A 26,466-nucleotide genomic window follows, 5' to 3' on the forward strand; every position below is an offset into this window, starting at 1 on the left:
TTGGGGAATTTATCATGAAACAGAGCACAAGCCAGAAGATGCAGGATCCGGAAGGTGAAAAGCCATCATAAACCAAGATGGCACCACTTTCTGCCCACTGCGGTTGTCTGTCTGATGCATTCTTCTCTTTTTCTGCACACTTCCTGAACTATTTTGGTAGACAAATGGGTATGACCCAGCACCTGAGTTTATATCTCCTCACTTAGTTAAACAGCCCAGCCTACCAGTGTCCTCAATTCTAAATTCCTGGGAGAAACCACGTGACTGGCCCAGCTTGAGTCAGTTGTCCACTGGGATGAGGGGTCACATTTTACATAGACAGTTTCTGGGAAACACGTGGGGGTAGGGGAAGGCTGAGATGAAAGGAGGAGAAATGCTCTTCAGGCAAGGGCTATTTTACAAAGCAGAATTCTAAAGGTAGGAAAGCTCATGATGTATGGGCTAAATAGACAATGCAGCTTCACGGAGGGTACAGGAGATGTGTGAGTAGAAGTAATTGTGCCACCTTAGTAGTTTGGGCTTTATCCCGAAGGCAGTGAAAGTCAGTGAATGTTCTGGAGTAAGGAGGGGTTGTGGTATTTTAGGAGCTTTGGGGAAAGAAATCAGGGAACCTAGAATCAGGGACCCACGTCTTCTTAACCTTGTATCCCACCAACCAACACAGTGCCTGGCACAGAAGTGCTGGCAACAGGAAGTGTGCATCAAATCGCATTAATAGCTGATCCTGAGCTTAATCATGGAAGATAAGACAGGAAGAAGAAAAAGACTATAAACCCAGAACAGCATCTAGTTGTTGGGGGAAAAAAATGCAAATTATGTTGAAACTCTGTAGGGCAAGCACCAAGCAACAGAATGAACGTGGCATTTGCCTCAGTATCCGGCCCCTGCCAGGCCCAGTGGCATTTGCGGGAATCAAAGCAAACCTCCAGGCCACCATTCAGCTCCCCTGAAGAGTGCCTGCCAAGGGACAGACATACAACTTCTAGGTGACCTTTATAGGGCTTCTAATCAGTAGACCTTGACTCCCCTGCAGTGCCTGGAAACCTATCTAGCCTATTTAGAAAGCTCCCTGTAATTCTGTGTGTTGGCCTGTCCCCCTAGCTTTTCAGGGAACTAAAGAAAGGGCTGCGTTGTAGCCTCAGCTAGTCAAGAAGCAAAATGCTTTTTGTGGGGTATTGGCTGTCTAACCAGCCATGCGGTTCCCATGAGGTAAGTGGCTGCTCCCAGAGTGTGGGTTTGTGCCTCTGCACTTACTTCCTCTGAGAGCCGCTTTTATCTGTGTGTGGGAACGTAGGAGCTGGCTCTCGATCACGTGTTTGGCTACAGGGGATTCGACTGTCGCAACAACCTGCATTACCTGAACGACGGTGCGGACATCATCTTCCACACCGCGGCGGCTGGCGTGCTCCAGAGCCTCTCCACGGGTAACTCAGCCCGAGAACCCCCCTCTGAGGACAGGACCCCACTCTTTAGTCCCTTTGTGTGTGCTCCCCCACTCTGGAGATGCCCCCCAAACTGATGCATTCTTATCCTGATAGAGCCCTTTCACTCGATTCCAGACTGGTATCATTTGGTCCTAGAAAGTGTGGAGGCCTCGTTCAAAGGTCACAGCCGTCTTTCTTTCGAACAACACCCTGCTGTCAGCCCTCTGAGGGAGGTGTCCCTGTTTCCCATCAGCTGCTCAGATGCTGGGAGGGATGGACAGAAGCCAGAAAGAGGGTGTAGGGAGTGGAGAAATGCCTTGTGGCAGGTTACCAAGAACAGAGCACAGGGGAGATTTTCTTGCTAATTTGTTAGGGGCGACCAATTTTTAGTAGCTCAAATTTTCAAGTTTTGCTTGTTTTGAGTAGTTAACCAGATTTACCATAAGGATGAGAACACTTAAACTGTAAGCACCCCAAAGTGTCCCTTAACTGGTAGGGTGAGTCACATGAAACAAATAGTTTGAAAAGAAACACTGCAAGGCAAAGGGAGCATGTAGAAATGAATTTGACACGTACATTTGCCACCAGATTTAAATATGTTAACTTCTTGCCTTATTTGCTTTATATCTTAAAACAGACCCCCTTTCTTTTTTTCAAAATTTTATGCTCCTTCCTAATTCCACACACTTATTTAATGCATACATTTTTAGACAGGGAAGTCACTGAGCACATAACGATCTCTTTTTGGGGAGGAGGACCTTGAAATTTTCTATACATTTTCTCCTTTTTTTTTTTTTTTAGACATACTATCATTTTAGCAGCAATGTGCTGTTTCCTTGTCTATCAGTGCCATCACTTACCTCCTAGTAGTGTTGGCTACTTGGATGGGTTTACAGTGGCCACTTTGGAAGTCAACAAACCCATTTTCCATAGTAGATAATAAATACTTCCTGTGATTTCTTCTATTTTCTGTGTTACATGTCGAGTTAGGGCATTTAGGGGGTGAATACATCACCTGTGCCATCCAGTAGGCTCCCAAGTGGATTGGCACTTTGAGAAATAACAATGGTTTAAAAGAGATACCCGAAGTATTTTCTTATTCCACAGACTTCCCTTTCAGATGAGTAAGTGGTGCCATTTTGTTCAGTTAAGTATTATCTCCATTATCACTTTGGACCCTGGAAGCCTTGCACTTGGACTGTGTTCTGGACCCACACAGGCTGCGGGAGGGATGGCAGGGGAGCTGGTGTGTGCTAGAGAATAGATACCAGCTCTTCCGCCAGGCCTGGAAGAGAATGTGTAAATGTAAAAAAATGATCTCCCATCTCCCCAAGGATGATTCTAAAATTGCGAGCTTGTGGCCTTGATCTCTCACTTTGACAAGGCATTTCCAGACCCTATATAATCCTTCAAGGTTGTCCTGAGAGGTCTCGAAGGCTCCCCTGCTCACCATCCCGTGTCTTCCCCCTAGGGAGCCAAAGCTTCTACCTGGAGCACACGGATGACATCCTTTGCCTCACGGTGAACCAGCACCCCAAGTACAGGAACGTGGTGGCCACCAGCCAGATAGGTAGGAGGGTCGTGCCCTAGCTGAGCTTTTTCCCAGCTGAGCATGGACATTGACTTAATAGCAAATATCTGGAAAGGGGGTTGGTGGGTTGTGGACATCTACCCATTCTGGACATTGCTGTTCTTTTTTGAGCACTCAGTATATCTGTGTCATCTCAGTTGAAATAGCCAGTGATTGTTGATTCTTAGGGATCATAAAGTCAGACCAGAGCCCGATAATCCAAATAAATGGATGCCCCTATCCCTGTGGACTTGTGGAGAATAATTTTTCACCGGCCAGGTGTCAGTTAAAGAGCCCTGTGTCCGAAGCCTGGTGATTGTCCTTGGCAAGGGTAGCTTGTCTGTGTGCCCAGCTCTTCTGCACCCTAGCAAACTGCCAATGACAAATGTGAACTGATTGACACTTCACATTTGTGAAAAGTTGTGTGTGTTTTTTTTGAACTTTGTCGTTTCAAAGGCAGTTTTTTATGAACACGCCCTTCTGCTTGTTTTCATTGAACCCATGTCCATTTTTAAATTTAATTTGGAACTTCCTGATGCTGGTGTTAAGTGCTTCACTATCAGAAACATGACTTATTTTAGCTATTGTTTTCCCTTGACGCTTCCTCATTGCCATTGCCCACCCAATGCAGTTGATATTACGGAGACCCAAGGTAAGGCTGTTCCATCCGTGAGTAGTTTGAATCCTCACAGCAAAATTGTGTCGCTGTATCGTGTTTGCTGCTTGTATCTGGCCAAACTGCAGATACAAATCACTGATCTCAGCAGTTGCCTCTGTGTAAACTCCTCCACAAGTGTGTGTGGACATAAACGCTCTTAGGCCTCTGGCTCTAAAAGCACAACAGATGTTTCTCGTTGCTTCATCTCCGGCCAGGTCAGGCTATAGGTCTCTTAGGCCCAGTAACTGTAACACCCCCAAGTATTTGTCTTAAAAAGTCTTCTGGGTGAACGTAAGCTTTGCCTTGGCCCCGCCATTCTTCAGCCTTAGTTGTGTGTCATGCCTCCCACATTCAGGAACAACACCCTCAATCCACATCTGGGACGCCATGACCAAACACACTCTGTCTATGCTGCGGTGCTTCCACTCGAAGGGGGTGAATTACATCAACTTCAGCGCCACTGGGAAGCTCCTTGTATCGGTGGGAGTGGACCCTGAGCACACCATCACTGTCTGGCGTTGGCAGGAAGGTAAAAGGAGCCGGGCTGTCTGTCCATCTGGGAGGCTTGCTTGTGTTGCGTGCTGGGCTCAGACCTAGATGGGCCTCACCCCGAAAACCATCAAGGGCACTGCTGCTGGGTCAGCCGAAATCGGCCATCTCCGGTTCCTGGAGAAGCTGCCTATCAGATCCCTGGACTCCATGGCCGGGGGAGTGCTGGGCTAGCTAGTGGAGGGTCTGTGCACTCTGGAAAAGTGACCCAGTGCAGGCAGCCTTCCTCCTCACAAAGAAGACCTCAGCCTCCCCCTTTTCCGTCTTAACTCCCTTTCTACCCAAGTTTCCTTGTCCTTGGTATTCCTTCTGTGACCTCCAGATCCTGCCACAGCCTTATCACCCTGGTTCCCTTATTCCAGGAACTGGGACAGGATCTCACCACCGTAGTCTCAAAAAAACACTTTATATTTCGCTTTTGTAAAATGGGGATTCACCTTATAATCAAGGTTTACATTTCCCATAACAGGATTTCTCTCTTGTCTTCGCCCAACACACACACACACACACACACACACGCTGCTGTTAAATTTATGTTCATGTTAGAACCAAAGATGTGTAATCTTTCAAGTGTATTCTCAGGTTGGCAGAACAGATCCAATTAGTTAGGACGTTAATGAGGTCTGTCTCCGGCAGGGCAGCCTGTATCTAGGGCGCTCAGAGCCAGGCGCGCACAGAGGTGGCTCTTCTCCAATTCAGGGCTTCTAGAGACCCATTATCTCAGCACCTCCCCATGGAGGGAGCTGTAAAGAGATGGCAGCTAAGTTCCAATCCCTCCTGAGCCCCCATGTGAGAAAAAGAGGTTGGGGACCTGCAGACTTTTTTAATGAGATTCCTTTATCATATTCAGTCCCTTTCTCATTTTCTTGTTCATCAGTGCATTGTGTCCAGAGGGCCCCACAATCTATGTTTTGGGGATGCAGCTTCATTTCTTGTCCTGTCGAGTTGGCCTGAAATAGACTCAGCCCCGGATGAGACGCTGAGTGTCTTAAACAACAGACTCATAGCCTCGTGGTGTTGAAAGGACTGGAGAAGTCTTCCTGCCTGGTCCCGACCGTCCCATGGGGCAGTTCCTACAAGTGCATTCCTGACAGGCTGACTCCCCTCCTCCACCAAACTCTTGCAGGGCTGTGGCCTGCATCACTTCCCAAGGCAGCCACCCCCTGCTGGAAATGTCTCATAAAGCCCTTCCTTATAAGAGAGCCTAACTTGCTTCCTTATGCCTTTCTTGTACTGCACTAACTCCACTTCTGCAGTGGCCAAGACCAGGTCTGTGCCTAGTTCCTCAGAAGAGGGTTAATCCTGTTGGGCCCTGTGCACAGGCTAGTCTTTCCAGGCTCGCTGTCCTCACTTCTGCCATTCGCTCCTCTGGGCAGTTCCTGCTCTGGACCTGCCCCAGCACAGACCCCTTCTCACCCTGGGCCCCTTTTGACCGCTGCAGGGCAGACTGGTGGAGCCAGGACTTTTAAACCAGCTTCTAAACATGGTCAACAGATGCCTTCTCTTTGGTAACTTTCTCCCCTTGTCTTTGCTGGAATCGGCCCGTGGCTGTCTGCAGAAGGGTTCTGAGCCATTGATATCTAATGGTATGTCACCAACCACCACCTCTCCTGAGATGGTTATGTGAGGGCCTCCCTTAGCTTCAAGTTCTGCTTATAAATGAGACAGTTTTGAGAGAGGTTTATATGCGTGTTTCTCTTCTTTTGTTAAAGGACTGTTTTGTCGAACTCCAGGTATGTATGTGTGTGTGTAGTTCAGAAACAAAGTTGAGTAAGAAATGAGCTTATTATGTGTAAAATGAATGTTGTCAGGTCCTGGATAATTGTATGAAACTTGTTCTGAGCAACGTAGAAGCCAACGTAAGGCAGGATACAGGCATTTCCACGGTCAGAAGTGTCCATAGATTAAGACCAGGAAAAAACAAACACTTGCTTAGAAGAAAGTGCAGGGGCGCCTGGGTGGCTCAGTTGGTTAAGCATCAGGCTTTAGCTCAGGTCGTGATCTCAGGGTTCGTGACTTGGAGCCCCACCTTGGGCTCTGTACTGATGGCTCAGAGCCTGGAGACTGCTTCGGATTCTGTGTCTCCCTCTCTCTCTGCCCCTCCCCTGCTCGCCCTCTGTCTCTCTCTGTCTCTCAAAAGTAAATAAACATTAAAAAATTTAAAGACAAAGAAGAAAGCGCAAAATAAAACGGCATACCCCCCTTGACTCCCAAGAATGATCCTCTATGTCTTTAGTGGCCACTTGGGCCACTTCTTCTGTAATCCAATCATTGGAATCCTTTTTCTGCTGGGGAAGGGAGAGTTGTTTGTGTTTTCCTTACGATGTGTAGTTTTTACTGATCTGGTTACTTCTTCATCTCCTGTAAGTGTTGTAATTGTTTTCCCCCAGTGTGGTATTTGTCTCTTAACTTAGTTTACGGTATCCTTGAAGAGCATGGGTTTTTAAACCTCTGAGCTCTCAGTATGGAGGTATTTTCTGGTAAGTCGAACTTTCCATATGTGGAGAGGGAATGACTGTTGTGAGAGGTGACGTGCAGCTGGTCCTAGGAAGGGCCTCCAGGAGGATGAGTCTGAGATGCCAGGCCAGCTATGCCAGAACCCACCACCACTCCACTGGGGAGCCACTTAAAAACAAACACATAGGGAAACAGAAAAAGGGGATTAAGAATACACTGACCATGATGAGCACGGAGAAATGTTTAGACACCATATGAATCACCATATTGTACACCTGAAACTAACATAACACTGTACGTTAACTATACCGGAATTTTTTAAAAAGGTAAATGATGAGGAGGGGCAGGAAAAAGTACACATGAGGTAATAGGGGAGATAATTAAGAGGAAATGGGAACTAAAACATTAAGACTAAATTAGAAGAAAATGGAAAGAAAAGTTTAAAATAAAAATTAAAAACTCGAAGCCAGAAAAATAATGATGAGGTAAAAACAGATGGGTTTACAATATAGGCTGGAAGACAACAAGGCAGGAGGTATAGAGGGTGGTGACACTACTAAGTGGATATTTGTGGAGAAGTCGTGGCACCAGGCTCAGCTCCTGGGGGCTTTGCTTGCACCAGATCGCTTAATCCTCACAACACCTTATAAAATGGGAACTGTTATTATCCCCAAATTACAGATGAGCAAACTGAGGCACCGAGAGATGACAATAATTTTCCCAAAGTTGCTCTACAGATAAATGGTGGAGCTGGGATTTGGTGGGGACAAAAGTTAAAAAGCAAATGAATCCAAAAACATAAATGAATGGGCTTGAGGAAAAAAAAAACTGGTAATTAAATATTAAAGGTAGAATTTTTAAACCTAAAAGCCATGAAAGACAAAGGAATATGAAGGATTTTTTTTTCTTAGGAAAGTAAAAGCAGAGAATCTTGGAAAGAAATTAAGAACAGTCTAAAGGAATGTGAGTCTCTAATTACACTCGAGGGGAAGGTTCAACTTCTGGTAGGCAGGAATCCTGTGATGAGGTCAGAGACTGGAGATAGGAAGATGAAGGGTGTCCTTTGTCCTTTTCTGATATCTGGAAGCTTATATCTTCAGGGCCATCCCTTCCTGCACATTCATGGGTGCCTGGATGTGGCTTTGTGGGGGTGGGTCGGGATTGGGGTTATGTTAGCAGCACCTGCTGTTCTGGAAATTTCCCAACCTCTCTCTTCCCCACCTTGGGGGTCATGCCTGAGGCAGGGAGGGTACCGTGGAGGAAGAAGGAACACCTGAAGTGTACCCTGGGCTTTGCTGGATGGAGAGCCATCCTGAGCTCAGAGTGTGGGAGGACCCACCTCACCAGACTCTCTCACCCATACAGGCGCCAAGGTTGCCAGCCGAGGGGGTCACCTGGAGCGCATATTTGTAGTGGAATTTCGCCCTGACTCGGACACGCAATTTGTGTCTGTCGGGGTCAAACATATGAAGTTCTGGACCCTGGCAGGCAGTGCCCTGCTTTACAAGAAAGGGGTCATTGGATCCATGGAGGCTGCCAAGATGCAGACGATGCTTTCCGTGGCCTTCGGTGCTGTGAGTTCCAGCAGAAGCTTCCTGAGAGGGGACCCTGAACCCCGGGCATGGGCATGGGGAGCACAGATAGCCACAAAGCTACAAACAGCAAGAAAGCTGTTTCCACATTTTCACCTTTATTGGCTTACTTGCAACCTTTATTCCTTTATCCCTTTCCTTAGCACAGAAGGTCGATTTGAGTGTGTTTCTCTTTCTCTAGTTCTAGTTCCCTAACCAAGGAGCAGGTGGCTGGGAGGGGACCCTCTTGAGAGGTGCTGTGAGTGTCCTAGTGTGGAAGGTGTCCCTTTGTTTACAGAACAACCTCACTTTCACGGGTGCCATCAACGGAGACGTCTACGTGTGGAAGGACCACTTCCTCGTCCGACTGGTGGCCAAGGCTCACACGGGCCCTGTCTTCACCATGTACACGACCCTCCGGGATGGACTCATAGTGACCGGTGGCAAAGAGCGGCCGTAAGGCGAAACTCCTCTGGGAACAACCGATCTTTTCTTATTGTGCTGGGAGAAACTGACAGAAGCATCTCCCACTGGGAGAAAAAGCAGATTTTCTTTCCCCCATCTTGCCTGCATCAGGGAGATGAGTCTGCCATCTCTCCAAGAGGGCCCTGGGCAAAAACCTTCAGAGTACAAGTCAGAGAAGGAGAGAGGTGGTTTAATGGTAGTGGCAAATCCAGAGAGGTATTCTTGAATAGACTCGAGTGACTATGCTCTTCATCGAGTGTTACTTCCCGTAGGTCTCGGGGACGGGAGGACGGAGAGGCGGGGAGAGAAGTTCCCCTGGGGACAGAGATGTAAGAAGGAAGCAGAGCAGCAGAGAAACGTTTCTCTTCGTGTTTGATCTAATCAAGACACGGTTTGGTATTTTAGATCGCAGTCCTCTTTCCTTCTGCCATAGTGGCCTTTGAAAGTATTCTAGTGAAAGGGTTGTCACTACCCGTCGGCAGGGCCAAAAAAGAAGCCACCCTGGAGGGTCTGTCCTGCTGGGACCCGGTGGCCTTGTTGATAGGGACAGGGGACATGGAGCATCAAGGGCAAGTCTTAGGACAAGGCCCAACTTGCCAAGATCCTCTCACTCCTTTTTAGGACCAAAGAAGGAGGTGCTGTGAAATTGTGGGACCAGGAGATGAAGCGCTGCCGGGCCTTCCAGCTGGAGACGGGGCAGCCGGTGGAGTGTGTGCGCTCTGTGTGCCGTGGCAAAGTGAGTGGGTGGGCCGGTCTTCCCCCAGCTGTCCCTAGGGTGCTGGGCCCGGAAGGGGCCCAAGAGAGAGAGGGAGTTCAGCCATACTCTTTCCCTGTGCCCGGGTGCTAAATCCTTAAAACAGGCTTCCAAGGTGCTACTTGCACTGCGGTGGGAGTCAGCTTAGCAGGGTCCCACAGACCCAGGCGCAGACTCTTCCGAGTTAGCACTGGCTATATGACCTTGGGTGTGTTACGTACCCTTTCTGTGTCCAGGCGGGTGGTTGTGAGGGTCGCGTGCGTTATAATGCGCGATGCCTTCCATTATGCCTGGCTCAGAGCCACATTCTGTGGATGTCAGCTGCTACTGTTATAGATGTGATTATTACTGTAGGCACAGAGATAGTAAATAATTTGCCATGCGCACGGTTACATGGTCCGTAAGGGGGGACAGTAAAGGGCCATCAAACTGTCTGACTCAAAGCCATAGGTTGTCAAGTCCTACCTGGGCTGAATATCAGAAACAACTGTGGAGTTGTTTCTTATTGTTGTTGTTTTTAATATATGGCTGTCCACGTACTTACCCAGAGCTGCCAAATCAGAGTCTTAGCCATGACTTGTGTGTTCCTTTTCTTCTTTTCTTTTTTTAATTCCCCAAGAAATTCTGAGGTCCTTAAAAAAATAAATCTTAACCTCTGGTTCATACCCTGTGTCTATACTTTGGAATTGTTAGCAGTCTAAGAATGTGCCTTCTGGATGTTCCCCATTGAAAAAGGCAGACCTGACTTAGAGTCTCCATAATTAGAAATCGAGAGCTTTGTTTTTAGATAGATAAATACCAGTCATCTGGTAGGTAGGCAGACATCTGGGAGATGAAGGCAGAGGTAGGCCCGGAATGTGGAAGTCCTCGAGAGATGGCTCGTTGTTCAGTGCGAGGAAGAATTTGGGAAGACATTGAACGGTCCAACAACAGAAACGGACTACCCCGCTCTGTAATGAGCTTGCCATCAGTGGAATGTTCTGGCAGAGACCAGATGATGGCAATCTCTGTGCTGACGCTCTCATCCATGGCTGAGGGAGAAAAGGAAAAGTGAGGAGGTCACGGAAGGGCGGGCGATTTTGTTGTTAACAACACAACCTGTTCCGGCTCTTCCGGCGTTAATACCATTGCCAGCAGGGGCCACTTTCCCACGTTGCTCTAATAGTGTTTGCCTTTAAGTTATTATTTAAAATACAAATCTTATTTTTTACCTATTTTCATCTATTTGCCTACCAATCTCTCACCTACTAGATTCCTAATAGATCATAAAAATGTTTCATTTTAAATTGTAGCAAGATATAAGTAACATAAAATTTACCATTTTAGCCATTTTTAGGTGTACAGTTTAGCGGTATAAAGTACATTCCCACTGTCGTGCAGGCATCGCCACCATCCACCCACAGAACATTTTGCGTCTTGTAGAACTGAAACTCTGTAGCTATGAAGTCCTCACTCCCCTTGCCCCTCCCCCTCCCCAACACTCAGCAACCACCGTTGGACTTCTACATGTTGGACCAGGTACACCATTGGAGTACTATCATACAGCGTCTGTCTTTTTCCTAATAATGTTTTTATGACAACAGGGGAAAATTTTAGTAGGAACCAAAGACGGAGAAATAATTGAAGTTGGTGAGAAAAATGCTGCTTCTAACATCCTGATTGATGGGCACATGGAAGGGGAGATCTGGGGTCTGGCCACACACCCCTCCAAGGACATCTTCATCTCTGCCAGCAACGATGGCACAGCCCGCATCTGGGACCTGGCCGACAAGGTGAGGGGTCCGCTGTGCTCTGATGCCCACAGGTGGGGCCTGGCCAGAGCCCAGAGTGAGGAGGGTTGGATCCAGAGTTGGGGGATGCGGTGGGTCTGCAATTAAGTTAGAAAGCCTGGTGATGAAAGTCCCACTCACACACGCCCAATCTGTCTGTCTGTTAGCTGCATATACCCACATGTAACTACAGGACAGGAATAATCTGGAAATGAAGTTTCTTTGTTGTAAAAAAAATCCACAAAACCTAAAAAATAAAGAGATATGTCTTCCCTGTATGGGAAGACTAAAAATGACTTAAAATTTCAAATGTTCCCAAATAGGACATTTCAGTCAAAACCCCAACAAAGTTCATGGGGCACCCGGGTGGCTCAGGCGGTTGAGCATCCTACTTCAGCTCAGGTCATGATCTCAGAGTTCCTGAATTCGAGCCCCGCATTGGGCTGTGCTGACAGCTCAGAGCCTGGAGCCTGCTTCGGATTCTGTGTGGCCCTTTCTGTCTGCCCCCTGCCCCACTTGTGTGTGCTCTCTCTCTTTCTCTCTACTCTCTCAAATATAAATAAACATAAACAAACAAGCAAAAAAATAAATCCCCAGTAAAGTTCCTCTTGGAGTTTGGAAAAAAAATAATTTAAAAAATTCATCTTGAGTAAAAAAAATAGCAGGAAATAGTCGGGGTTGGGGCCGGGGCGGTAATTATTGTTACCATGTCGTATCTGATATTTAAAAAAAGTAAGTTCTAATCATTAAAATAGTTGGGTTCATTACAAAATAGCCAGTAAATATTTCAATCATATTTTTAGTGTGAGGATCAAAGAACAGACTCACGGTATGGTTGTTTTACTCAAGTTACTTTTCAAAATTGTTTGTGTATTATGAATACTGGCTATCATTTATTGAATACCTGCTATACACCAGATGCTTCATATACACGATCATCAATCCTTACAATAACCTTGCAAAACTGGTATTGATATCACTTCTTTTCAAGTGGGAAAATGGGGGGGGGCTGGTGCCTGGGTTGCTCAGCTGGTTGGGGTCTGACTTCAGCTCAGCTCACGATCTCACGGTTCGTGGGTTCAGTCTGCATACCGGGCTCCACACTGATGGTGCGGAGCCTGCTTGGGATTCCCTCTCTCTCCCCACTCTCTCCCTCTCTCTCTCCCTCTCCCCCTTTCATGCTCTCAAAAATAAATAATAATAATAAAAAGTTCAAATGGGAAAATGGGGAAGTAACTGACACAAACACACCCAGCCAGTAGTGACAGACAGGATTCAGGATTTGAACCAAGAGGTGCCAAAGCTAAAACTCTTTTCTCTGAGTAAGAGGTCAGCAGTCTAAGACTGGGAGGATCCAGTCTGGCCTGCCGCCTGTTTCTACAAAGTAAAAGCATGCTCATTGTTTACATAGTGTCTAGGTTGTGAGAGATCATATGGACCACAGAGCCTACAATGTTTACTACCAAACCATTTACAGAAAAAGTTGACCAACCTCTGCCCAAGCTGTTCTGATGAAAACATACTGCCCGTCTTGGTTCCTCAGGGACAGTTACTCTAAGAAGCAAGATGTTTGGAGGCCCAAAGTGGCAGCAGAGATGGCCTGACTGCTCTGGCCTGGGTGCATGATTTCCCTTGGAGACCAGCCAAGAAGGCCTAGGGCTTAGGTCATGCTACTTTGTATCTATGTAGAAACTGCTTAACAAGGTGAACCTGGGCCACGCAGCCAGATGTGCAGCCTACAGCCCTGATGGGGAGATGGTGGCCATTGGCATGAAGAATGGAGAGTTTGTCATCTTGTTGGTGAACAGCCTGAAAGTCTGGGGGAAGAAACGAGACCGGAAGTCTGCTATCCAAGATATCAGGTACATAGCAGGTCATCTGGGCAGGGAAAAGAAGGGCACCCATTCTCCTTCTCTGTGGTTACCTTTCTGGAAGGGTCATGACTGGAATGAAGAATTCAGTTGTGGGAGGGTCCCTTTCAACGAGCCAGCCGTGGAAGGAGACTCCCTCACACATTAATTCCCAGACATGTCTTTGCTAAGTTCCACGAAGAGTGTGGTAAAAACTGCGTGTACGACGCCATTCTGCATAAAGCTGCGTGCATCCACTCCCGTACTTCCATGGGATTGGATACAGAGAAATTGCTGAACTCCCTAGAATGCTAACCACGTGTGAGTCATGAAGTGAGATCTCATTGCCTTTGAGCTTGGGAGGCCCATTCCAGAGCAGACCTGACTAGCCCTTCTCACAGACCATGCTCTTGGATTGCTTTTTCTAGAATCAGCCCAGACAGCAGATTCTTAGCCGTTGGTTCTTCTGAACACACAGTTGACTTCTATGACCTCACTCAGGGCACAAGCCTGAACCGCATTGGCTACTGCAAAGATATTCCAAGCTTTGTCATTCAGATGGATTTTTCTGCGGATGGCAGATACATCCAGGTATGTCTCAGCTTTGCTAATATCTGGGGCAACCAAGAATCATCACCATTATCGTAACAGCAACAGTGGTGGCTTATATTAATTGAGGGCTTGCTTTGCGCCAGGCTGTGCACCCATCTCCTCTTTATAGGAATGTTTTCAGTATTGCAACTTTTCCCCTACCTTATAAATGAAGAAGCAGGGGCCTAGAGAACTTAAAAATGTTGAAGAAATAGAATTTTTAAAGTAGAGTTGTCCTTCAGTAAGAGACGCAGGCAGCTCAAGCCCTAATAACTTTAACCCTCCTTTTACTTCCTCCCTTTGAAAGCTTCCTAACCTCTGGTTCTCCAGGGCTACACCTAAGCCCACGTGGCTTCTCATATTTAGTCATTTCACTTGCAAGTCTGGCGGGGGGGGGCGGGTGTGGCCCGTCCACACTTGGGGTCTGGATGCCAGACACCAAGCCTGGAGTGGGGGCTCCTCACTGGGTCCCTCACTGGGTCCCAACTGACAGGTTGGAAGGGGTAGAGAGGGGTCCCACCATTGGGACTTACAGCTGAAAAGAGAACAATGTCTTGTCCAGCACTCTGAACAAATATTGTGCATTAGTGAGCTGGCCTGGAGTGGATAACCCATTGTGAAATGAGAGGGGACCCATTCATTGATTATTTACTGAACCAGGTGCTGTGCTAGGCTTTTGGATGGACAGGATGGGCCTGGTCACTGCTCTCCTGTAGCTTCCCTATAAGGGAGAAGACAAGCATCGAACAGATAACCACAAAATATACCTATAATTACAAATTGTGATTATGTGCTGCAAAGGAAAAGTACAGGGTGCTGCGGGAGCATATAACAGTCGCTGAATTTAGATTCACTTCCTCTCCACACAAGTGATATTTAAGTTGAGGCCGGTAGGATATGTAGGAGTTAGCCAACAAAGAGAGGCGGGAACATTGTTCCGGGCCATCTGTATGAAGGCCCTGAGGTGGGAAAGATCTCAGCGCATTCCATGAAAAGCAGGAAAACCTAGGGTGGCCAGGCTAGAGACACCCACAGTAGATGGGGCTGGAGATTTTCTAGAAAATGCTTATCTCCCCCTAGAACATTCCCAAAGAAGCAAAGGTCAGGTCCTAGATGGTTCAAAACTCAGGTACATCGGTTGCCGTCTGTGAGAAAATTCACCTACATCTGAACCAAAGGATCTGTTTGTCCCAGAACAGGGACTCCCAAACTTAAGTGAGGATCACAGATCACCCGGCGGCTTTGTTAAAACACAGATTGCTGAGTCCCACCCTCAGAGTGTCTGATCTGGTAGGTCTGGGGTGGGGCCCAGGAATATGCATTTCTAACAACTTTGCAGATGATGCTGAAGCTGCTGGTCAGGAACCACATTTGGGGAACCGCTGCCTTAGGATTTTGGAAAAGAGCCAGAAAATGAATGGAAAACCGTCCTGCTCATGTGAATTTCGCTATAGGCTGACCACAGGTTTTGCAGCCTCAAGCTGAACTTGGGTTTGTTGAAGAGTCCCAGGGATCCAGAGGCTTGGCCAGTGTTCTGGGAAAATAGTACACCCAAAGGGGGGCCCTTTGGCCTGGAGAGAAAGCTGATGGACATGGTTGCCTCTTTCTCCTTGCAGGTGTCAACAGGAGCCTACAAGCGCCAGGTGCATGAGGTACCCCTGGGGAAGCGGGTCACTGAAGCTGTGGCCATTGAGAAGATCACCTGGGCCTCCTGGACAAGGTGACTGGAGGAAAACACTTTTTTTTTGTAATGTTTATTTATTTTTGACAGAGAGCACGAGTAGGGGAGGGCAGAGAGACAGACACAGAATGTGAAGCAGGTTCCAGGCTTTGAGCTGTCAGTACAGGAGCCCCACACGGGGTTTAAACTCACGAACTGTGAGATCATGACCTGAACCAAAGTCGGACGCTTAACCGACGGAGCCACCCAGGTGCTCCTGGAGGAAGACACTTCTTAAGGAAAAGATCACAAGGAAGTTTCTTATGCCAGACTCAGCCTCCAAGTTTGTATGTGGCCCAGATGTAAAAAAAAGCTCAGAGATAGAGCTGTCTGGTCTTTGGGGACTGGGGGCTGGGGGCAGGAGGCTTCTTGGACCCGGGCTTTTGAAATGCAAAGCCCTCCCTTTTGTGTGATCCCTTGGTCCTACATCCGCAAACTCACCCAGCATGTTCAAAGGGAAACTACCTCCCAGCTTTTGGCTCAGCCCCAGTGCACTGCAGTGGAGGCCTCCAGTCGCCAGGAGGGACGGGAGGGTGGGAGGGCCGGCATTGCCACTTAGCAGGATAAGGAGCAATGCGTTGCCAGTTCAAGGGAAAGGACACCACCAAGCTGTGAGCTTGAAGGTGCCCAAGCATATACACATCCAAAAGGACTAGAGGGCGGAGGGAGTGAATCAAAAATGGAGGGAAATTTTCTCTTGGGGTGCAAAGGAGGGGGGCAGAGCAGAGCAGTAAGAGCTAGGTCAGTGCACAGGGGGGCAGGGGACAGAAGAGACACATGATCATAGCCAATGATGCAAAATAGCCCTCTCTTCTTCTTATCCCTGGGAGGGGACACCTGACTACAGGAAGCCTTCTCATGCACCTCCTTCTGACACCTCTTCTTACTCAAAACAGCATTCTGGGGGATGAAGTCATTGGCATCTGGCCACGAAATGCGGACAAGGCTGATGTCAACTGCGCGTGTGTGACCCATGCTGGCCTCAACATTGTCACAGGAGATGACTTTGGGCTGGTGAAGCTCTTTGATTTTCCATGCACAGAAAAATTTGTGAGTCTTCCTCAGAGGAACTCCCTACACGGCCTCCAGGCTCTTTCCTGTAGTCTGCAGGAGGCAGTGGCCATATCTAGACGGCCATCGAGAATCTAGAGCAAGAGGAATCTTGTTCCAGTCCTGTGGAGATTTGGGGACCCGTAACTTTTGCATCTCCCTTTGGAGGGGAAGTTCTGGAAGCCGGGAGAAGGGAGGTTGGGAGGGGTACAAATTGGCCATCCCAGGCAAGAATGGGACAGGAAAACCCATCAGTGAAAGGCTGGCTAAAAGAAATGTGCAGACGAAATGGGAATCCCAGGAGTGGAGGATTCTGGGACAGGGAGATTAGAGTCCTGGAAGTAGTCTGTGGTTTCCAGGAGGAGCAGGGTCTCAGTGGTCTCCATTCACTTTTGCTCACAGGCCAAACATAGGCGTTACTTTGGCCACTCAGCTCACGTGACGAACATCCGTTTCTCTCACGATGACAAGTATGTGGTCAGCACTGGAGGAGACGACTGCAGGTATGAACCTGACTCACCTGCTCTGGTTCCCCGGGCCTGGTTGTTACTCCCTCTTCCGGTCCCCACATCAGGTGTCCCATGGGACACAGGGAGGGGCTGACATCATAGTGACAACAAGGACTTGTCATGTATGGTCTGGTGACTCCGAACCCAGGTCTTGAAGGGCCCGTGTCCCCACTAGAGCTGTCCTGGGATTGGTGAGAAGGGGAGGACAGGATTCCTCCTCTGAACATTGCTGGGTGGAGGGACAGGTGAGTAAGGGACTCCAGGTGGCTGATTTCAGTAGGACAACCCAAGGCATCATTGCATATAATCAGGTTAAAATGGCCTTGATCCATAGGTCTTTTAACTCATAACTTCCAGCTGATCACCAGGATTCTTAAGATGGGTGATTAGGGGGGCCTGGGTGACTCAGTCAGTTAAGCATTGGTTATGTGTCCAACTACTGATTCTACCTCAGGTCATGATCTCACAAGTTGTGAGATCAAGCCCCATGTTGGGCTCCATGCTGAGCATGGGGCCTGCTTGATTCTCTCTCTCCCTTCATTCCGCCCCTGATCAGGAGCACTTGCAGGTGCTCTCAAAATTATAAAAAAAAAAAAAAAAAAAAAGCCTCAGTCACTGTGAGAAACAATAAGGGTGTCACCCAGTTTTACATGAGATCTGGTGAGAAGTGAAGCCATTAGGCCCAGTGCTAGTTAGTAGCAGGAGATCCTCAACCAGCTATCTGGACTGGGCTGCTTTTAACCTTAACTGCTGCTGAGTGTTAAACAGGCACATGTTCTGTGCGAGGTGTGACTGGCCTCCAAGTGATTTGGAAGGACCCTTACCAGCCTGCTCCAGAGATGACATCAGCCTCTTCAGCCTTTCCAAGAAGGCCACTTTCTCTTGTCCCTCCAAGTGTATTCCTTATTTGGATTGTGGAGGAACAGGACAAAGTCATTCCTGAATCTCTCATTCTCCACCTCTAATGTAGTTGAAGGGCTTTACTGCAACATGAATATAGGTTTCTGTTCAGCCCAAGCAAAACTCTTGGGGGGGGATAAAGAAGTGTAGCAATCCCGATATATATGTATTTTTAGAGTTTATTTATTTATTTAGAAAGAGAGCCTGGGAAGGGCAGAGAGAGAAGAGAATCCCAAGTGGACTCCGTCCACACTGTCAGTACAGAGCAGAGCCCGAGGTGGAGCTCAAACCCATGAGTTGGAAGATCATGACCTGAGCCAAAATCAAGAGTCGGACACTTAACTAACTGAGCTGCCCAGGTTCCCCCAGATATTTTTAGTGGTCTGAGAGAGGTTGTGGAAAAGGCACCTGTAGAGAATGTCAACCCACTTCCTATCCAAAAGCATGGTGTAGAAAATGGCCCCCAAGGACGATGATAGCCCGTGGGAGAGCACCATCTCCAGGTCCGCTGTGCCAACAGCGGCTGGCGCTTAGAGCCCTTGAGATAATACTGCCAGCAGCGCCCTGTGGAGTGGAAACACCCATTGAAAGCAGCACCCGCCAGACTGTGAACAAGCCAGCAATAAGTGAATTGAGATCCGAGGTGACTTTTGATTACGATGAAAGGCTTAGAAGTAACCTTTAAAATGCAGGACCCCTAGGCCTTTGTAGTCCTGGGAGCCTATTCTGATCCCTGGCTCTATGTTGAACACTAGACAGGGTTCTCCTACTCAAGTGGAGTTGATAAAACCTTTTCAATAGTAACAAGAGAGATAGTGTGAAGTCAAATTGCCAAAAGTCCTTACATTCAGCACATTCAGGCTGCTGAGAACCAAACAAAACAGAAAACAAGACCTTTTTAAAAAAGCAATAGATCTTTATTATTTTTTTTTAATGTTTATTTATTTGTGAGCGAGAAAGAAAGAGCGCACACGAGTGGGGAAGGGACAGGGAGAGAGGGAGACACAGAATCTGAAGCAGGCTCCAGGCTCTGAGCTGTCAGCACATAGCTCCACACCTGACGTGGGGCTCAAACCCACGAACCGTGAGATCATGACCTGAGCCGAAGTCAGATGTTTAACCGACTGAGCCAGCTAGGCGCCCCCAAAAAGCAAGCAATAAATCTTTAATCGGTGACAAGATCCCCGATTTGCCTTTAGAAGTTGAAATGTCCAACACATATCAGCTGAGCTGGACTCGAGAGCACTTGGTAAGATTGTTTTTTGTCACTTGACAAAATTATGATGCCCAGCCACGCAAGATGATGGTCTGATCTGCCTTTTCAGTGTGTTTGTGTGGCGATGTCTGTAAATGCCGGAACCCTCTTTATTGCTGCTGCTGCTACCACCCAGCAACTGCAGGGGCAGTGACGAGGCCCCTCGTTGCCACCAGCTGCTGGGAAAGGCCTACGCTGCGGGCCGCACAAGTTCCAAGTGCTAGTGAAGTGGGGTGACTGCTCCCAGACTCTGGAATCTCCAAAACTGTGATGCCAAGAAGGTCAGTTCTAAAATGTTAAGAGTGCTTTCCTCTGTTCCTGAGACTATACTGACCACAATGACAAAAAAATCCTGCTAATGTAGCCCACCAACGAAATTTAAAGCCTCAGTTACCCTGACCAATATGTAGCTTTTAATTTGCATCAAAACTTTTACAAAAGATGTTTTGCTATTATGTTTCTATATACTTTAAAAATGTTCATTTTTACAAATGAGTTGAACAAGACAGCTTAATTTAGATGCGCCTAAAGCACTAGAAATATTGATAGCCTCAGTTCTCCACATTTAGCTTTCAAAACCAAATGAGCCATGTACAAACAATTTGAGAAACTTAATTTTTTAACGTTTCATTTGCAGAGTTTTATATCCATTAAGTGCCTTTGAAAGTTTCCAGTTGTGTGGGCTGCTGTCTCCCCTCCCACAAATTATCTCCTTTCTACATATGGTGCTAAAACTTCAAAACTGAGGAGGGCTACAGGACCCTTAACAGATTCCTGGTCTGTCACCCATGTCATGTGTTTATGTCGAGGCTTCCTAAATGAAAGACATCAGTTACCTGCTTGAGAAGTAGTGGCAGGTGAGCAGCAAAGAAACTTAAATTCAGGAGGGAGGGGGTAAAAATGGGTTTTCACTGTTTAGTGCCAAACCTACAAAATCCAAAATAGAAGTAAAATTAATCTCTACTACAAAACAGTAGGAAAAAAAAGAAAAGAAAAAAAAAGCTCAAGTGGGTCTAGGATTAACGAACTCTTAATCCTAAGATAATAAATGTGGGGACCCAAGGCTGCACTGGGTCTACCACCCAGTGGGGCTGACTTGACACCACGGATTTGTTCAGGTGAACTGATCTAGGTCAAGTCCAGATAAAAAGAAAAAAATCTCAGCAGAACAAATTCCTAAGCCCAAGCAATATTTGAAAGATTATTCAACAAAAACAGGCTAGCTTGGCGTTTCGTCAGAGCTGGCTAGATGACACAATGTGACCTGGACAGTATTAACCAGATGACATTCCTGACCTGCCTCACTCCTACTTCACACTTGGCTCACCACTGACTCCAGGAGGGGCTGACAGCACACACCGCGAGGAAGGCTGGTGAGGGCCTGGGGACTCTGAGCACACATGCACCCATCAGTCCTTCCCATCAGTGAACCAAAATTCTGGGTCTTGAGTTTCTGGCTATTTGCAGTTGTCAGTTTAGCAACAGTGAAATGAAGCATTTTCAATTAAACAGATTACTAACATTTACCCCAGAAGTGCTTCAGCATTCTAAATGGATTAGATCACCCATGAAGCTATTTTTATATGCCAAGTTATGAATGCCTTACATTAATCCCCTGATAGGCTGTTGGGTCCCCAGTTAAGAGTCCCTGTGTAGTCCTGATTCTGTTTTCTGTAACCATGTAACTGGCGATGCTGAGTGATGACCATGTCTGCCTATACTGTACCACCGACCTTTCATAATAATCAGATCTTGTATTGAAATAACCACGTGGAAATAAATTGATCAATGAGGATATGTACAACTATATTTAAAGAGCAATAGTGTCTGTGTCAAGAAAACTTCTTAAATCTTATTTGTAAACATTTATATGGTATGATTTTATGTATGTTTATCCTGCACTGTGTTCTATATGTTAAAATATTGGTGCATGAATTTATTTTCAATTAGCAAAGTATAAAAAATACATAATTTGAAAACATTTTGTATGTGTCAAATAAATTTGATTATGTAAACACAGCTGCACTACGCACTGGAAAGCTTTCTAAGAGTACAAGCCACAGCTCACTAGTTGAAGCAAAGTCTACTGTGTGTATACTTTTAATCTGGTGCAGTTTCATGGAGCCAAAATACCAAACATATTTTGTCTATAAGCTTTATTGATACTTTGCTTTTACAGTTCACAATGCATTCCACAGATTCAGTACAGCTTAAACCACAAATGTATAAATCTTCATTTTATAATTTTTTGCATAACAAGGTTTGATATTTGCAAACAACGTTTTTGGAAGCATTAGATTCAGTCCATAGATTCAGAGTCTGTGACAAAATGAACTACAGTAAGTCTGTGCAATGAAGTTTATGCTGAGGAGTTCTATGTGCATGGCATCGTTTCATGTTGAAAACAGATGGTAGTGCTCCTAGAAATAGATTTTCTTTTTCTAGCTTATGTGCTTTGGAACTACACACGTATAACCAATGACTCTCTGAAATATCAAGCACTGTGGTGGGGTAGCCGGAAGGTAAAGGTCTAAGCTTTGTGAAACACTATATATAGATATATATATAATCTATATTTACTTATATTGGCAATTAATATAACAGTAAGATTCACAATACACCTAGAACATACCAGAAAGGCAAGCTTTTTCACTCTTGCTTTAGTGGTATGATCTCGTCTAAACATTTCATTTCAGAAAATCTGCATCAATCTACACAGACCATACACAGTGCACAAACTGTGAAAAGGATTATTTTTTTCAGCTTCACTTTCTCTGCAATTCCCAAAAAACAGCAAGACTACCTGCAACAAAGTGTAATATACAGCTTACTCAGATCTTTTTCTATTCACCAGTGCCTCATATCGGAAAAACAAGTATGATTACGGTTTAAATCCATACATAGCAGCTTACAATACTTAAGATGATGAACACATGGCAGTCAAGACAGGTAATTTTCCTCAGACACCGCATTGCTAAAAATAAAGATCTGTGAAACTGCAATGTCAAGGTTTCCTTCTTCCCTGACCCTCCCCCATGTAATCAAATGAATATCCCCTTTTAAAGATAAACTATTGTTAATGATTCCTGGCTTTTTCATTCAGCTTTGCGCTTCAATCCAGGGATTTTCGCTTGGATTCTACAAATGGAAAGGTTGGAACAAAAGGTCAATATAAATATTTTTAAATTTTAAGTATTTTAAAACACTATCCTTCAAGAACTACTTGTATATTGCTCAGCTTGTACAAGAAATGAAATCTTAAGGCTGTCAAACTACAAGCTGTAATTATGCCACCTTGCCTGATGAATTGGATTTAAACAAAGCCTTAAATACAACAAAAAGCAAACAGAAATCAATGATTCCAAATGTAGAGAAAAATCGTGTGGCAATACTGTCGCACTTTTTAAGTGTGATTAAGATTTGCTACCCATTATGCCTAGAAGATGAAAATACTACATTTTGTTCTCAAAGTCCAGTACACCTTGTCCTTAGTAAAAAAGAAAACAAGAGTTGCAGATTTTAAGTACTTACTTAGCCATAGCATCTTTAACATTCTTGTTTGCAAGTCCTAGATAATGATCTATCTGCGCCTGAAAGAGAGGTATAAAGGAGTTACTAGAAAATTAACGTTGGTAGAGTCTTATTAACCGTTACTCTGTTCCGGCAAATTAAGGGCTTAATAAAGGCTTAAGAAACCACATTTTTCATATTTATAAGGCTATGGAAACTGGCAATAATACATCTGTTTGAAGTAATAAAGTGAGACTTGTATCCTGAAATCTATACTTAAGAAATTACCTGATGCCGTTCATAAATAACAGGAACGCTGAAGAGTGAAATCAGAGCTGAAAAAGGAAATACACAGCCTTTAAAATCGACTGGGAGGGTTTAGGGAACAAACACGGACAATGGTAAACTCTTAAGATAGCTAGGCAGTGTTCCTAACGAATGAATAAATACACAAGGATCTCCTGGAGGCACCTGCTGGTGGGGAACCACTGCAGAGCAGTGAGTGAATTAACCAAGGGATGCTGCAGGAACCATTCCTAGCTTAAAATCACGTCACACAGACCTTATAAAATGCAGGCATCCCAGGTTAGTGTGATTTATGCCTGCACCATCAGATGAGGCCAGCCCCCATCTGGTTTATCACTATTAACTGGAGCATTCTTCAGGAACTAAAGTAGCAATTCAATACACAGTATCAGTATCAGCAATTTAGCTGAAGAGATCACAACCTCAAATATACGTCCTGTCTTCCCCACAACATAAGAATTCTCTCCACTACAGTGTCTCTTGGGGTGCCGGGATGGCTCAGTCCGTTGAGTGTCCGACTTTGGCTCAGGTCATGATCTCACAGCTTGTTGAGTTTGAGCCCCTCATTAAGTTCTGTGCTGATAGCTCAGAGCCTGGAGCCTGCTTCAGATTCTGTCTTCCTTTCTCTGCTCCTCCCCCACTCTCACTCTCTCTCTCCCCAAAATAAACATTACAAAAAAATCCTTTAAAATGTTTTTAAGCTCCTACACACAATCATCTTTTATTGTACAGTTTTTCATTCAAATAGTTTTATAGACTTACCCAAAATCAGTAGTGTCAGACCATTGAACAAGGCACCAACATAGGTAAATACCCACATCAACACTGCAAACTGTAAGAAAATAACATTAGCCTATTAAAACCACAATTCACATGAAGTTGAAGCTTTCAAATAAAAGCATCCCATCTAACGGCCAACCTACTGGAGGCCTAATCGTTGGAGATTTGGTACATATGGATATTTCATCTTGAAGTCACCAGTCTCAATTCAAAATTTCAGAATCCTAATTAAAATAGATTTGATTCATTTTGTCTGGACTACACTACCAAGTAGTTGATTCAATTTTCTCTGAGATCAGAAAACATGCCAAAGGTATACCTTCCTCCTTCAACTTTAATACAGCATTTAGCTTTTACATGGGAAGACTGAAAAGGGATGAGAATTTGCTATTAAACCTGATTTTAAAGCACTAACAAGTACTTCAGATCCACATGAGCTGAATAATTCAGACATTAAAATCTCAGACATCTGAATAAGTAACAGGCAGGAGTACTTATGATCAGCGAGAATGGGTTTCAGGTACCAAAATTACCAGCTCTGGCATTTTACAAAGGAACAGAAGCACTGGCTGCCGAGTGATACATGTTTTAATAGCCACAGTTAACCCTGGGAATGAGGATGTCTCAAACTTGTATATGTATTAATAAAACCATTATTATTCTTTTGGTCACTGCTTTCTTTATTTAACAAACACCAATATAGTTCTTACTATATTAGTGCCAGGCACAGTTTTAAATGCTTTACAAATATTAACTCAATTATTCCTCTTAACTTGATGAGGTGGGTGCTATTATTACCACAGCAGATACAGACAACTAAAGAATAAAGAGTTTTAATACCTTGCTAGCAGTCAGATTTCACTGTCCTCTTTACGGGTAGGGGACTGCAGTGAATTAACTAAACTCTCCTACTTCAGTAATCATGGTCTTAAAATCTAGGGGGGTGTGTGTGTGTGTGTGTGTGTGTGTGTGTGTGTTTAAATCATCAAATAAAGCAGTTTGGGAAAGGCTCTTCTAAAAAGAGATTTCATTTTGAGAAGTCCTTTGCTTCTCTTCATACTTTATTCATGAAAGGCTGGACAAGAGGATTGCAGAGTTTTCTTTCCATTCTAAAATTTGGTGACATCATATAGTACAGACTCAATGACATGATAGAAACAGTTCTTGGAAGACTTAAAACACAAAGTCAGTCTGGATTTTATTATTCTTAATCAGTAATACCTTTGCTTTCTATTAAAAGCCTTCATGTGTCTGGCATTAGCTCTGCCCTAGTCAGCAGGTAACACAATATGATGCCACCGTCTACAGTGATTAGTCAGGGACAGACAACAGCCCTCCATCTCCTAGAGGAGGGATCAGCACACCTTTCCTTTCAAGTAAGATAATAAGATAATAACCATGTTTCCTTTTACGGGCCATAGTGGGGGGGGGGGCCTTTCATATATTCTTGGAATGTTGTCTCTGAATAGTTTTTGAATATTATCCTTTAAAAAACATAAAAACCATTCTTCGCTCTCAGGCTGTATCAAAACCCGCCATGGGTCAGACAGTAGTTTGCAGACCCTTGAACTGTCTTCCTCCAGATACTCATTCATTCAACAAAATTTGATCACCTACTAAGAGCTGAGTACCACGCAGTAATTAAGGTGTTGAAGCTCACATTTACTACAGGTTAGGAATACAATCTGGATTCCTCCACCAACTTCAGTTCTACAAATAGCAACACTCTGGTTACCTCTACAACTGAATTTAATGTTCAAGTGACCAAATGCCAAGCATTCTTAATACCTGCCAACTGAAAATCAAAAATCCCCACCCCACCTCAGTCTTAGCAAGTGCCAAGGTAAGAAAGGTCTGCAGCATGACTCCAGTTAGCAAGGCTTTTCCGTCTCGGAGTTTTACAGACTCCTATTGCAGAAGCTAATTTTAACTTCTGCATTTAAGCAAGTTTGCTAAGGAACATTTTCATGTTTTCATCCATCACTATCAACGAGTCTAAAAGGGAAAAGCATCAACCTTCCACATTTTAGAATAAACTGCTTTAGCAGTAAAGACACCTTTGTCATGACAGAATTCAGATACTAACACACACACAGGCTAAAAATAAGTCCTAATTTGGTCATTAAGTCACCCACAAGGCTCCACTCCCAGGTCAGCAAGGAGAGAAGCCCAAGACTTCACACCTAGGCTATCTAAGGGACTCAAATGTCATTGGACTTGCTTCTTGCAGGACACTCTTCCTAAAAGCCACGTTACCCAAAGGCAAAGAAAAGAACAGAGGGAAGACTAAATGTGGAACAAGTGACCGACAGGCACGAAGAAGCATGACTAAGGACGGAGGCAGACAGACATACACATTCTCCCTCTAGGGGAGGCATGTACACCCCGGCTCCACAGAATATTGCCGTGCAAGTATGTCAGGCCAATGTTGCCGAAATTTCCCATTTTGAGAGAGAAACCAGAAATTCACATTTTTATGTATCACAGAATTTTTAAATATTGCAAAAAATTTTACATTTCAGGGGCTCCAAACAAAAATGTTAAGTAAGGTTTTCCAGAGAATATACCATCAGAGAGAAAGGAATGGTAGTTAAGGACATGCATCTAGCAATTGCACAATTACTGGAACTGTTACATAATGAAAGCAACTAACTTTTTTTTTCCTTTGGCAAATATATTAGGTCAGTTAATCTCATCACAATGCCAAAAGTTAAGTGCTATTATTATCCCCAAAGAGCAAACCGAGACAAAGAACAATTAAGCAAGTTGCCAGACCAG

At 45.2% G+C, this 26,466-nt stretch overlaps 2 protein-coding genes across 4 annotated transcripts in view; one reads left to right on the top strand and one right to left on the bottom strand.

Moving 5' to 3' along the window:
• The window catches only part of EML6 (EMAP like 6), a 277,088-nt gene extending 256,187 nt beyond the window's left edge, over window positions 1-20,901 (top strand). Inside the window, exons 29-41 of the mRNA XM_042932287.1 lie at window positions 1,295-1,424; window positions 2,896-2,994; window positions 4,008-4,181; window positions 8,024-8,232; window positions 8,528-8,685; window positions 9,316-9,430; window positions 11,032-11,220; window positions 12,907-13,079; window positions 13,496-13,658; window positions 15,275-15,378; window positions 16,275-16,428; window positions 16,831-16,931; window positions 19,163-20,901. Of these exons, the coding sequence (XP_042788221.1) occupies window positions 1,295-1,424; window positions 2,896-2,994; window positions 4,008-4,181; window positions 8,024-8,232; window positions 8,528-8,685; window positions 9,316-9,430; window positions 11,032-11,220; window positions 12,907-13,079; window positions 13,496-13,658; window positions 15,275-15,378; window positions 16,275-16,428; window positions 16,831-16,931; window positions 19,163-19,187 (1,794 nt within the window). The 3' untranslated portion in view covers window positions 19,188-20,901. The remainder of the gene's footprint in view (window positions 1-1,294; window positions 1,425-2,895; window positions 2,995-4,007; window positions 4,182-8,023; window positions 8,233-8,527; window positions 8,686-9,315; window positions 9,431-11,031; window positions 11,221-12,906; window positions 13,080-13,495; window positions 13,659-15,274; window positions 15,379-16,274; window positions 16,429-16,830; window positions 16,932-19,162) is intronic.
• Window positions 20,902-21,233: 332 nt separating this feature from the next.
• The window catches only part of RTN4 (reticulon 4), a 72,875-nt gene continuing 67,642 nt past the window's right edge, over window positions 21,234-26,466 (bottom strand). For all 3 annotated transcript variants that reach the window (XM_042932283.1, XM_042932284.1, XM_042932285.1), the window contains 4 exons: window positions 23,671-23,740; window positions 22,891-22,937; window positions 22,624-22,682; window positions 21,234-22,230 (listed from right to left, as the gene is read on the bottom strand). In XM_042932283.1, coding sequence (XP_042788217.1) covers window positions 22,188-22,230; window positions 22,624-22,682; window positions 22,891-22,937; window positions 23,671-23,740 — 219 coding nt within the window. In that variant the 3' untranslated portion in view covers window positions 21,234-22,187. The remainder of the gene's footprint in view (window positions 22,231-22,623; window positions 22,683-22,890; window positions 22,938-23,670; window positions 23,741-26,466) is intronic.

Source organism: Panthera leo, chromosome A3 (genome assembly GCF_018350215.1).
Source record: "Panthera leo isolate Ple1 chromosome A3, P.leo_Ple1_pat1.1, whole genome shotgun sequence".
NCBI classification, from domain to species: Eukaryota; Metazoa; Chordata; class Mammalia; order Carnivora; family Felidae; genus Panthera; species Panthera leo.